The 13,235-nt window shown below is 39.1% G+C and overlaps 1 protein-coding gene across 16 annotated transcripts in view; it reads left to right on the top strand.

Annotated features, from left to right (window-relative positions):
• RBFOX1 (RNA binding fox-1 homolog 1) overlaps positions 1-13,235 on the top strand; it is a 2,121,844-nt gene that overhangs the window by 1,988,640 nt on the left and 119,969 nt on the right. For all 16 annotated transcript variants that reach the window (XM_053929075.2, XM_053929061.2, XM_053929098.2 and 13 more), the window contains 2 exons: positions 5,570-5,713; positions 12,462-12,515. In XM_053929075.2, the coding sequence (XP_053785050.1) occupies positions 5,570-5,713; positions 12,462-12,515 (198 nt within the window). The remainder of the gene's footprint in view (positions 1-5,569; positions 5,714-12,461; positions 12,516-13,235) is intronic.

Raw genomic sequence — 13,235 nt, forward strand, 5'->3', positions numbered from 1 at the left:
TTAGGAATGATTATAGCAGAGGGAGCCCCGTGGTTCTTTATTAAGGTCTTTGCGGAAGCACTAAGTGATCTACTGGAGATTAAAGTGCCAGTGGTGTTTTCTTAACATTTATAACCTACACGGATACCCGGGGAGTTTGTTTATTGGGAAAAATCCTGTGCCACACATCCTGCCTCCTAATAGGGCCTTTGAACTAGGCCAGACCACAAGCTGGCTTTGCCATCCTAATGAGCTTATGTGGGAAACTCCGAGAGTACTGGTAGATACCCACCTCTGGAGGTTAATGGACTGCCCATCCATGTAGGTTCCTGCAACCCTTTTTGCGTGAGAGGGAGGCTGCCTCTCAGAGTCTTCTGCATCCGTGGGCCTGAGAAATAAAGAATACAAACTGATGGTTATTAACACTGTTAATAATAATGTTGAAAATGCTAATGCCCCTTGTTTGTGCATTGGAGTTAACTGTCACAAAGCCTTTGATGACATTACTCCTCTCTAAAGGGTCTAGGACAGATATAAACTTATTTTATGCACATTCACACAAAGGCCCAGAGGCATGAAGTTAGCAGCCACACAGGTCAGTTATAGCAAAACCAAGCCTATTTGTTTATGCTATAGAAACTTATTTGAGAACTTACCACGTACTCTAGGTTAGCAGATTTGATTGGTACAATTTTGCCCTCCTTCCCCATGAGGGAACATTTGCACCTCAGAAGATATTTTTAGTCATTCCAACTCAGGAGTATATCACTGACATCTAGTGGATGTAGGCCAGCGATGTTTCTGCAATCCTACTGTGCATAGGACCGGCCCACACCAAGGAATTAACCAACCCGCAATGTCAACAGTTCTGTCCTTGAGAAACTCTACTCTAGGGGGTAGGGATACAACAGTGAACAGTTCCACAGTCTCTGCTCTCCTGGAGTTGATATTCTGGTGGAGAAGACAAGCACTATACAAATTCACAGAAGCCTATAACATACAGGTAAGAAGTATGTGCTATGGAAAAAATCAGTGGGCAAGGACAGCAGAGATGCTGATGCAGCTGGTTTAGAAAATGGGGCTAGCGACAACTTCTCTGATGGGTATGTCTGGGCAGAGACCTGATCCCAACCCTAGTTATGCAGTTCATTTCCAACTCAGCTGGGTCTCATTTAGAGCCGAAATTACTTTTAAAAATCAGACTGGGTCAATCAAGAGTTCTTCCTTCAGCAATTAACTTTTACCAGCCTTGGGGAAGGCACCTAACAACCAGGCACTCGATGTCTTTCAGAAATACACATGTTTGGTCCCCCGAGCAAGTTTCTTAGCCTTTTCACATCATTTTATTTTTGTCCTTAGAAATTTCACACTGTCGTTGCCATAAGATCCAACAAGTTTCTTAAGGACACTGTGATGGCTTAGTCCATCTGTGTGACATACAGTGCTGGGCTCAGGGAACCTACAGACAAGTCCTCATCCTCAGAGAATATTGATGGCTTTGGGAGGCTGGTGGAGAGCTTCTCATCCCCGCATCCTTGCATCCAGTGGCTGATGCAGAGCCTGGACTGGTGAAGGGAAGACTCAAGTCGCCTGTCTATTTTGGGAACTCATTAAGATGACCAGTGTGACAGAAGGGAGCCTGGGGCAGCTCAGGCTGGAGTGAACATTCTCCTCTCTACTGGACCTGGTTTGAAGCCAACACTTTTGAGAACCTCATTCTGCCTGACGTGGTAGGAAATGCATTCACTCCTTGATATAAGCTACTCATTCTACATCCACCTGTGGTTTGTTTATAGGGGATTTGTGGGTTTAATGGTGGCTTTAAAAAATAGTATGTCATGCCCTGGTTTAATGGTGGCTTTAAAAAAAATATGCCCATGTCCTGACCTTCATAAACCTGTAGATGTGACCTTATTTGGATAAAGGAGCTTTACATATGTGATTAAGGATCCCAAGGCAAGATCATTCTGGGTTTAGAGGGAGCTCTAAATCTAATGACTATTGGCCTTATAAGAAGGAAAAGGAAGAGGGAGATGTGAGTCTCAGACATACAGAGCGAAGGAGGCTATATGACCATGAAGACAGACATTGCAGAGATGAAGTCAAGAGACCACCAAAGGAGGAAGAGGCAGGGAAGGAATCCCTCCTTGGAGGAAGCATGGGCCTGAAAGCAACTTCTTTGTGTATTTTTGGCCCCCACAACTTGAGAGAATAAATTTCTATTGCATTAAGTCACCAAGTTTGTGATCATTTTTTAGGAAACTAATAGATGTAACGCACAGGCATGTTCTGAATATGTTTTCCCTGAAAGTCCTCAGAAAAAGGAACAGAGAACGCTCATACCCCAATAAATTCAATAGAGGAGTCAGTAAAGATCACTCCCCTAGGTCTAACCCTGAAATGTGCTTGAGGCTGTGTAGTAGCTGTTTTGTTCACTTCCTATTGCATTTGGTCCTTACCACAATCTAGCCCTTTATGTTAAATTACATTGTGTAACCAACCAGTCATGCTCAGGCTGAAAAAAGTGTTTTTTTGTGTTGTTCTCTCTCAGCCTCTACATTCTGACATCCTTTCTTTTCCATTCACCCACAATGTCTGAAACACATTTTTTTTAAGTTTACATGTTATCTTTAAAAACTACTTTAAACACACAGGTATTCCTACATAACAATTTATGGGCATTTGTATACATGTGCACACTACAAAGTGATTAATTGGGCATTGTATGTTTTTATCAAAGGAAACAACACAAAGATTTCTCCAAAGTCCTATTTGACTAAAGATGATTAATTTTAATTTTCACATGAGCGGCATAATGCTATTAATCATTTAATATGTGTAATCATAATCTCTGTAATTCCTAATTAGGTTTATTAAGCTGAAACATCCAGCAGTTATGCACAAATTCAAATTTAAGTTTCTTTCTTGGTATAAGAAGGAGCTTGTTGTAATTTGCATTTGAACAGCAACTTCTAACAGGAAGGAATGAGTAGACTGGAAGTTTTTGTCTGAGCTGCTGCTTCTGGAAACTTAAGAGTACTAAGACCCCTGATTCCTCTGAAAATGACAGTTCTGTGATTCAAGGTCATTTGCAACTCATGGACATGTAACCAAATCTCACTTCTAGCAGAGAAAACACAGTTGCAGTTCTGTTTGGGTATCAATGTTATAATATTTTTCTCCAACAATCGCTTGAAGGTGGCAAGGTTGATCATTCAGTCCTTTACTTTTTTCATATGCTCGTCATCCATTCACCTATTTAGTCAGTGAGTCAGCCAGCCATTAAACAGGCATTTGTCACTTGTCTACCATGGCTCATGAGCTGTTCATGTCACCCTGCTACGATACTTAGGTGGCTCCTCATATCTTATAGGATGAAATTTATACTCTTGCTCTGCACACAGGATTCTTCATACTCCAACCCCCTACCTCCCTACAATGTGCTGCCCTGCCCCTTCTTCATACACACCCCCATGACCAGTGACAGTAAGGTCCACATGTACCCCCCTGACTCCAGACATGGTTTCACCTCTTGGAGTCTTTGCATACGCTTTGCTGCCCCCATCACAGTGGCAGTCCCCTTCACCTCTTCTCTTAGACATTTCTCATTTAAGATTCACCCTACAGAATTGGCAAGGCTTGTGGAACCTCCAACTGTGCTGTGTGTCCTTCATTTAAGTTTACTCAGTCCTCTGTGATTCACTCTCCTCCCAGCACTTAACAGTGTATGTGACAGCAGACTTTAACCTTTTGTCTAGTAATAAAATTAGAACTATATGTGATTTGGAGGACTTACTTCGATGGCTAGCATAGAGTAGTTGCTCGGTAAAGAGGTATTTAATAAGCCAATGAGAACCTTTCCTTTATGGTTCATAAAGGAGGCTTTTTATGCCCCTCTTTCGACACTTAAAAAATTGTCACTCTAAAAATGTATTACATTTCATTTATTGACTGTATACCATGTGCCAAGAACTCTGCTGAGTAGGCGTATGTTATTTTGTTCAATCTTCACATTGCCTTATAAGGCATGCGGTATTATTATTCTTAATTTTCCAGACTAGAAAACTATCACCATCCTCCTTCTTACTCGTTCTGAAAGCATAAGCAAATTGTCATTGCCATCATAACATTGCACTTGGAAGTAGAAGAAGTCATCTAGTAGGGCTTTTGATATGAACCCAGCTTGCTAAGTAGTGTGCCAGTCAACTGGAGGTCTTGACTTCAAAATGCAATTCAGGGTATATAGAACTGAGAATAATGAAATAATAAATGAAATCTGCCAGTTAATATAAGGGTTGACAAGAAAGTTGCCAATTATGCTCATGTTGTTTTGGCATGTATGTATTTCACTTTGTAAAGTTGTCTTTATTATTTTACACCTGGCTGCCTGCATTGATAGTTTTTTCTCAGTTATATGCTTCTAAATTGATTATAAGTAAGTGAGGACAATTCTTTGCTCATAAATTTGATGGGCTTCCACATAGGATTTCCATCTTGGTTTCAGAGAAGCAAGTACCTGATGTGGATGGCATCTACTGCCACCTGTATGTAGTATGTGCTAATTGGAGGGAAAGTATCTAAAAATGAAACATCTTTGAAATGTTCAAATTCTAGGACTGAGAGTATGGGAATGGTGACAATGATACTAAATATTATTGTGACTTTTTTCCTAGTTCCTGCCTATATATGGATGTCAATGTAATAGCATGTTATCCAGGCTCTTATTTAGGAGGGATGGAATGGGAAGCAGATGAGTTATGTTAATAATGTAACATTCTGTACACCAACTTAGTGTAATAGAAAGTTTGGCAGTGATAGAGATGTTCTGTATCTGCTTGTCCAATAGGGAAGCCTCCAGCCACATGTTGTTATTGATCACTTGAAATTTGGCTAGTATGAATGAAGAACTGAATTTTACATTTTATTTGATTTTAATTTGTTTACATTTAAATAGCTACATGGAGTAAACTGGAATAGGATGGCATATGTCTACACAATCATGAAACAAAAAGTCCAAACCTTAAAAAAAAATTAAGTCAATCAGATGATTATTTGGACTACAGAATACCAAACAGCCTTTTCAAGTGTTTTAGTATATTTACTAATATTTTAACTGCACAGCCTCAGCAACTCTGTAGGCATATCTTAAGATTTGAACAGCCTTAATGAAGGGATATACCCCCCAGCTTTATCAGGATCACCCCCCTCTTTGATGATGTTTTCCTCTGATTGCCCTCACCCCATCCCCCAGCACCAGCTAACCCCTTACTTTGCTTTATTTTCTCCTCAATGCTTATCTTCCCCTGGCAACTCCATATTTATTTATTAACGAGTTTATTGGCTATCTCCCCTGTGAGAATTATGCTTCATGAGGACAAGGATATTTGCTTTGCTCACTGCTAAATCCCAGATCTGTGATGGGCAGAGTTCAACTTACATTGGTTGAATGGATGAAAACGACTCATGAGTTCCTTCCTGCCCTTAGTCCTTTGTTCTGGCATTTTCCTACCATACAGGGGATGCCAAAGCATTTTGAAAAAGAGAATTTGGGTCCACTCAGAGTCTCTATGTTTTGCTCTCAATTTTTTAGCAGACAGATGACGCAGCGCCCACGGATGGCCAGCCCCAGACACAACCTTCTGAAAACACAGAAAACAAGTCCCAGCCCAAGCGGCTGCATGTCTCCAACATCCCCTTCCGGTTCCGAGATCCGGACCTACGACAAATGTTTGGCGTAAGTACTGCCTTTCTCCTCTGCAGTGCCTGCTCTGGGCTCCCCAGAGTCCTTCCCGCTATGTAAGTTCTTGACATTTATAATTCGAGGGTGAGATATTTACAAAGGAAAAAGGGGGGATTTTAGATCCTATTTTGTGAGTATATGGTGGTTAGGATCTCTTTATAATTATAGTATGAATATCTTTGCATTATATGTCCACCGGGTTTCCATTTTGTCAATGGTCTCCTGCTTATTAGTAACTTAAATATCAAATGGAAAATTAACTCCCAGATAACACACTGTTGAAACAAGACCACTGATGATCCCAAGCTGAGGGGCATGGATCCCATGCCACGACTAGAATAAACATTGTGCCTCATCTTGGTTCTTCTCTCTATTGCAGTTGCCAAATTATCATGACATATCCCTGCATATCTTCCCTTTCCCAGGCACTGAGAGGTCAGGTGCAGCTGTGGAAAATAATTAATTCTACCTAAAGCTTTATTAAAAGATAAAAGAAAACAAAAGCTAGACATTTCTAAGTCTGACTTAAATCATGCAGTATATATTCTCCTGGAATCAGTGATGAGGAGTCAGAGGTTCTAACTGTGATGTTGTGTGTGACAAATAACAACCTTGTCCAGGCACCATGGTGAAATGCAGAAGCAACCAGAAGTCACCGCTAATCCAGAGAAAATAAATGATAGGGTTGCTTCCTCGTGAGACATCATGACTCGGACAATATCTGCACTATCTACCTTGGGAAGGGATGAGCTTGTCATTTCTTTGGGCTCAGTCTTACCAAGGACATGGCTATGACGGGCTTGGATATTATTCATGTTTATAAATGCAGTCAGTCTACTTACCCATTCCATCCCAGCATCAGTGGGGAATATCTGTGGATTCAATGAACAGAACTGCATTCTTAACATTTGACTTAGGTTGGCTGTCTGGAGATCCTTTAAGAGTTTTTGGATGGATGCAAATATGACAAGAGGAATACGAAGAAGCCCAACTTTAATGCCTAGTTCTGGGCAAAGTAGATTTCATTCTCCATATGAAAAAGGAAGCACTGGCTCATTGTTCTGCAACTGTGGGGTTAGCTTGCACCTTTTATTTCTTTAACATGCATGATGTTTATCAAGTGCATATCTGACACAAAAGCAGAACAAGCGTCCTAATATTTAAGATACCCAGTCTTGAATCCTGACATTTCAGAGGAAAAGGTCAGCTTCTGCACTTTCATCTCTCTCATTTGGTAATAACCTTGAGTTGAGCCCTCTAACTCTTGCAGAGCAGAGATACCCTCGGGCACTTTCAGGTCAAAGATGACTTTGAAAAGTGCAGAGCACTCAAAGTTAAAGTGGAGGTTAAGTGTGTGTAAAGCAGTGAGACCATGTTTGAGTGATAGGAAGTCAGAGGAATTAGATTCCTTTTGCCACATCAGGTTAGGAAGACGTCTTGCTCTTCAGTCCATCTTTACTCATCAAGTGTCACTGGGATGTTGGCTTTGAATTTGGTCCTTTTGATGACCATCTGGTTCTCTTTTATGGTGTCACTCATTGCAGCATACCCTAATTCCCACCCCTGAGGTTTCTCTTTACTCCCTGGTCTTCTGGGTTATCTTGAAAGTTATAGGAGAGCTACACTGCTAAGTTGGAGAGGCATTCAAAATATTCATAGCCACAACTCCCAAAGATTGGCTTATGTGTGCATGAATACAGAAACCTCTCTGCTCTTACAGGGGTAGGGCAGGTGCCACAGAGCAAAATCTTGCCAAAAGATTGATCATATTACCAGTTGTCAAACCTTGATCAAAATCTACTGGTTTCACAGCCATTTTTTGTGAAAGTCAAAATTGTCAAGCAACTGACTAGACATCAATTTGACAAGATGATAAATGCACTTAATATTTAAGAAAACACAGCATATATTTAGTAATATTAAAATTAGTTTTATCTCAAACAGCATCTGCATCCATTTAGAGAAGTATGCAAGACTATTTTTATGGGTTTCATCCATAAAAATTATTGGGCACATATGGATTCCTAGATTCTGCAATAACTCTGAGGCATCCTTGGCTTATAACCATCATTCTGGTGAAATGGAATTTTAACACTAAAGAAAAAAAAATCAATTCTCCCTGGCCAAACACCAGTGGTGGTAAACCCATTGTAGTTACATGATACATTTAGTGGCATGAGTCACATTGAAAGGCATCTGTAAACATTCTGATTGGCTTCCCACACCCCAGTTGAGAGAACTTAGCACGGTTTCCTCCTTTGGGTCATACTTACTTGAATAAATTACATTTTAATTCCCATTTGGTATTTTCCAAGTCATTTTGACATGAGCTACCTCCTCTCCTTTTGGTGGTAAGTCTTGCCTTTGTCCCTTCACTTTGCAGAAGCAACAATGAGGGTGAAGATGGAGAAAAAGCCTCCAAAAAATCTCTGTGCTTTTCCCCTTTGTCGCTTTTCTTAAATATGGCCAGGGGATTTCAAACTCAACACACAACAAGACGAAAAAGCAGCCTCCTTTCTCCAACTGCCTAAAACCCAGCAGTGTTCATAACAACTTCTGTAACCGTTGATAATCCAGTCATGAAGTTGGCAACCTCTGCAGGCCCAATGGTTACCACAAGTACCCCACATTTTATTTTTAATTTGTGGTGTCAGTGCCTCTTCATTGCCATTCTGCTTATCTTTTCTTCCACATGCACTTCATAATGTTTGTGTTCTCCTCTTTTGGAGATACGTCTTTCAGTGTTTGTCATTAACTCTTCTAGTTTGTTATAGATTTGCTTTTTTATTTCTTTTAAGATGGAGCATTTCTTGGTCAAGCAGTTATGTGGCCTCGATATGCAAAACAGAAGTCTTTGTAAAGCACCAGCTGGGGTGTGAGGGAATGGATCTAGTATGTGCTCATGGGATTGGTCCTGCGTGTTTCACTGGAAGGAATCATTGGCTCTAGCCTGGCTACTTTCTTCTTGAGCTCTGTCTTCATTTTGGAGATCTTTCATAATCCTGTACTTCCTTTGCATTGAATTCTTGATGATCCTATTAAAGGAATGTATGTGTTTTCACCAGATTAATTATAATATATTGCTCCTGAATGCAAAGCTTAGTTTACCCTAATATTCAAAATTCAGGTATTCCTGGGTTTGGGAAGAGAGAATTGATTATAATATATCCAGACCACTGATATAACACATTCCATGGTAGAATTGTTTCGGAAACAAGTGCTCAGTGAGTTCAGGTTTCAAATTTGCACAATATCCTTGAGGTCACAGCCTTGCTTTTTTTATGAAAATACATATTCATTGGGCATACATATGATCTACTGAAATCTCTTTATGGTCACCAAAAAGACAGATCACATGACTGTTAGAGGATGCAAAAGAAGCTTTTGCGATCACCTTTTCAGTAATAAAAGAGAGTAACAGAGAGATCTGCACCTTCAATGTTAATACCAGAGTTCCATCTACTGTGATGTTGTAGGTAGTGAAGCCAGTTTTTTGGACATGGCATGGTGCCTCCTATGTCTGCATTCTAAATATGAAGTCGACCCCAAGAAAACTCAGGCGATGCGTTTTCTTAGCCTCTTTGCACACTCTTTGCACTAACCTTTACTTTCATGTTTCATGCTGTATCCATTGAACATCTTACACAGTTTTACAGGGAAATATTATTTGATCTGAGAATGTCTACACATGCCTGGTACATATTTGCCCATGTGCGTGCCTGTACACTCCTGGATTTTGTTTTTGACACAGCCATTGAGACACCTTGAGTGGATTCTGAGACGTTGTTGAACACTACTGAACATTGGTGTTGAGCAAACAAATGCTAGTTATGTCTGCAAATGAGTCGTGTCTATTTAAACTGAAAATGTGCCAGCTGTGTTTACATCATTAGTACCAAACTTCCCAATTAAACTGTTGATACTATAAATATAGTACACAACTGACTCAGAAATGGGGCTGACATCAGCATTCTTCTTAAGGCTCGTTTCCTTGGCTTTGAGAATCATCAGCCTAAGGCAGCTGCCAAAAGAGGCAAACATTTGAGACCATCTCGGGGCACGTGGTGTCATCATTTCATTTAGTAAAAGACACATGCTAAGATTACTTTCTGATTGGTTCTTTCTCAACCAGATTTTATTTTAAAAGAAGTGTTTTTCTGTTGACTGCTTAGAGAATGTTCAGTAGAGGACATGTGCTTCATGGTTTTGGAAGAATTCCTTTTCAAGCATCTCTATCCATAAATGTGTGTGCTTTCAGGCTCTTGGGCCTGAAATACATATGATAGCATCTGTGTGAACTGACTCCTCTAAGGTTATATCAAAATTACTGCTTCTGAGGAGTCCACAAAGCTGGAGGATTTTTTACTATGAAATTTAGTTCACCTTTCAATGGCAAACCCTTCATTCCCCAAATCTGAAAGTTTTCTTTTTCTATTTTTAATGATTTTCTCTGCTCAAATCTAGGGCACTGAGAATGCTCTGTAGAAGAATAGTCTATTGACCAAAAGACTATTTGAGTGTCCAGAAATTGCTTTTGGGTGAGTTAGCTGCACGTTTCTTGGTATTTCCATTATATGGGCTGACCTTGTTTTATTGCACTTTGCTGCATTGTACTTCGCAGACAGGACATATTTACAAACTGAAGTTAAGACCCTCCACCAGCAAAAAGTTTATGATTCACAGAAGGCTCGGATGATGGTTAGAATTTTTTTAGCCAATATAGTATTTTTTAAAGTAGGGAACGTGCATTTCTTAGACATAATGCTATTGCACACTTAATAGACTACAATTTAAACATAACTTTTATATGTACTAGGACAACCCCAAAATCTGTGTAACTTGTGTTATCGTGATATTTGCTTTGTTGCACTGGTGTGGAAGTGAACTTGTAGTATCTCTGAGGTGTGCCTGTATGTGCAAGCATCCTTTCATCTCCTCTCTTAGTTGAGCATTTTCTTCTTGATTTCTTCCTGTCCTTCTCCTTCTTTGGGAAATAAAGAAGCACTTCTGTTCAACAAGAAAAATTCAAGTCTATGATCTTCTTGGTGGGTACATATTCTGAGCAATGGGCACATTTCAGTGGCACAGGATAACATAAGCCTTGGGTTTCTTTTTCTTGTAGTAAGAACTACTTTCATTTCAAAGTTTTGAGCTATTTATATTCAACTAGATTATGCATATGTTTTTCTGTCTTTCTAAGTAAGGTAAATTAATTTATATGTTTCAGAGGATAGCCTCTATATGTTCTGAATAATTTTTTTTTTAAATCTTAGTGGAACTCTGTTGACACTCACTCCCAGGGCATACCAGCATTCTATGACTGATGCTCATTGGTCAGGATGTTGCCCTCAATAATCTGTGTTCACATTGTTTCTTTTCTGTCTTACCCCTCCCTCCAAACCACTCTGTGCTCTGCTTCATAGAGGCTCCTTCATGCTTTCCACCCAGGGGAGAGAGATGGAATACAGAATCTCCTAGGGTAGTAAAGGATGCAATAACAATCAAGGCTGCAGAAGCAAATGAAACAATAGAAAAGCTCAAAACAAAGGAAAAAAGAAACATCTTTTTTATGTTTTCCTGTTTATTTTCTAATCACTAACATGAATATTTGCTCCCATTTTGCATCAGGGTAAAATTCCCATCCTATTTTTTCCTGGGCCATGTTGCCTACTTTTACGCCACCTTCTCCCAGCCCACTCAGCTTCATGTGGTTGAAGAAAACTGACAGGATTTCAAGGTTAAGGAAGACTTTGGATTATCAAATGATTCTGGTTTCAGGGTCCATGTTCCCTTTTTCTTTTTCTTAAGTGTGAATCAAGAATTGCTTGTATCCTTTCTCACAGGTACAACCAGATTTAGCAAAAAAAAACAAAAAATAAAAAAGACACAATAGTAGAATTTGAATTTTAAATAGCAAGTGTTTTATTAAATATAAGTATATCCCCAATATTGTTATTTCAGGGTATAATTATTCTGAAAAAATTGAAATTTAAATTTAATTAGGCAACTGTATGATATATGACCGTCCAATTTATTTTTCATCTGAAATTGTGTTCCTAGACTTGAAAATGTGGAGTTGCCTTTGCTTCTTATGGAGCACATTCGTGCTAATTGTCTGAAATCTGTTTGTTTGTTTAACAACATGGAGAATCATCTGGAGAGAAGTACATTTCAGCCTGAGGACTGATCACAACTGCGCTGGTGTCTTCATTCGATGGGTGCCCATAGAGTGGATCTTGCTTTCATCTGTTTGTACTTGTTTTACATGACCTGGCTGCTCCTAGCTTTTATGGGGGCTGGGAGTTAAAATCCTTGACATCATATTCTATTTGGACATTTTACTACCAAAATCCCACTTCCTCAAGGGTTTTTGTCCAGTGATTAGTTGAGTAGCCAAGGAGGGCCAGCATGTACATTGGACATTTTGAATCTTTGCTGCTCAGTGCCTGGGAAAGCAATCCTGCACACATGAAGAGAGGCAGACTGAATTAACCTCTTGATTACCTGTTTTGTACCAAGCCCCTGCTGTGATATCTCACTTGGTGGGGAATGCCATAATATGGAAATAATATGTGTACTTGTATTTTCTCTTGGTTCAATTGCATTGTTTAATGATAGAACAAAATAAAATCTATATCTTTGTCTGTTAAAAGACTCTGACATGGGGTACCATTACCAGTGTACATAATATGATTCACTTCATTTCTATTCTTGCTTATAAAATATTTCTATTTCTTTTCAGCAATTTGGTAAAATCTTAGATGTTGAAATTATTTTTAATGAGCGAGGCTCAAAGGTAAGCAACTTAATTCACTTTAGAATCGTGTAGCTTATTTTAAAATGCTCGTTATAAGTAATGGGAAACAACTGCACTGTCTTAATCAGCACATTGTGAAAATATACTTAAGGGGGAAATCTTTAGAGACCAATTCCAGTTTCCAAAGTGGTGGGAAATATATTGGGCTCAGTTTAAAATATATAAGGGGGTAATTTAGAATTGCTGTTTTATATCTATCTATCTATCTATCTATATATATATATTTCAAGTTTCCAGAGGAAAATTACCCATGCTTAAAAAAATAATGTTGTTGCTGCATTTTTGTTTTTCAGTGATAATTATGTTCTTTATATTAAAAAGTGAGTTGATAGTCTCATGAGCAGGTAAATATGTGATTATTCTGTATTAATAAAGTGCAGTTATTTTCCTGGGTTGCAGGGGAGAAAATGTCATATACACCAACCTTTTGAATATAGTTTTATTTGTTAGTATGTTTACCAGTTCACATTTTGCAATTTGTCACTGCTTTGATTTTGGTTTTCGCTAGAAAACCAATTTTTAAGTTGATTTTCCTAGAGCACACAGTATTAGTAAAAACTGATGGTCATATAGAGAAGCTACAGCACTTTCAAAATGGAAATATGTTGGGAGAAAAAATAAAGGCCAAACCACCCCAAAATGTCCCCTGCATCAGTGATTGGCTAAGTGAGAGCCCCAGACCAGCAGCATCAGCATCAC

This window comes from Desmodus rotundus, chromosome 1 (genome assembly GCF_022682495.2).
Source record: "Desmodus rotundus isolate HL8 chromosome 1, HLdesRot8A.1, whole genome shotgun sequence".
NCBI lineage: Eukaryota > Metazoa > Chordata > Mammalia > Chiroptera > Phyllostomidae > Desmodus > Desmodus rotundus.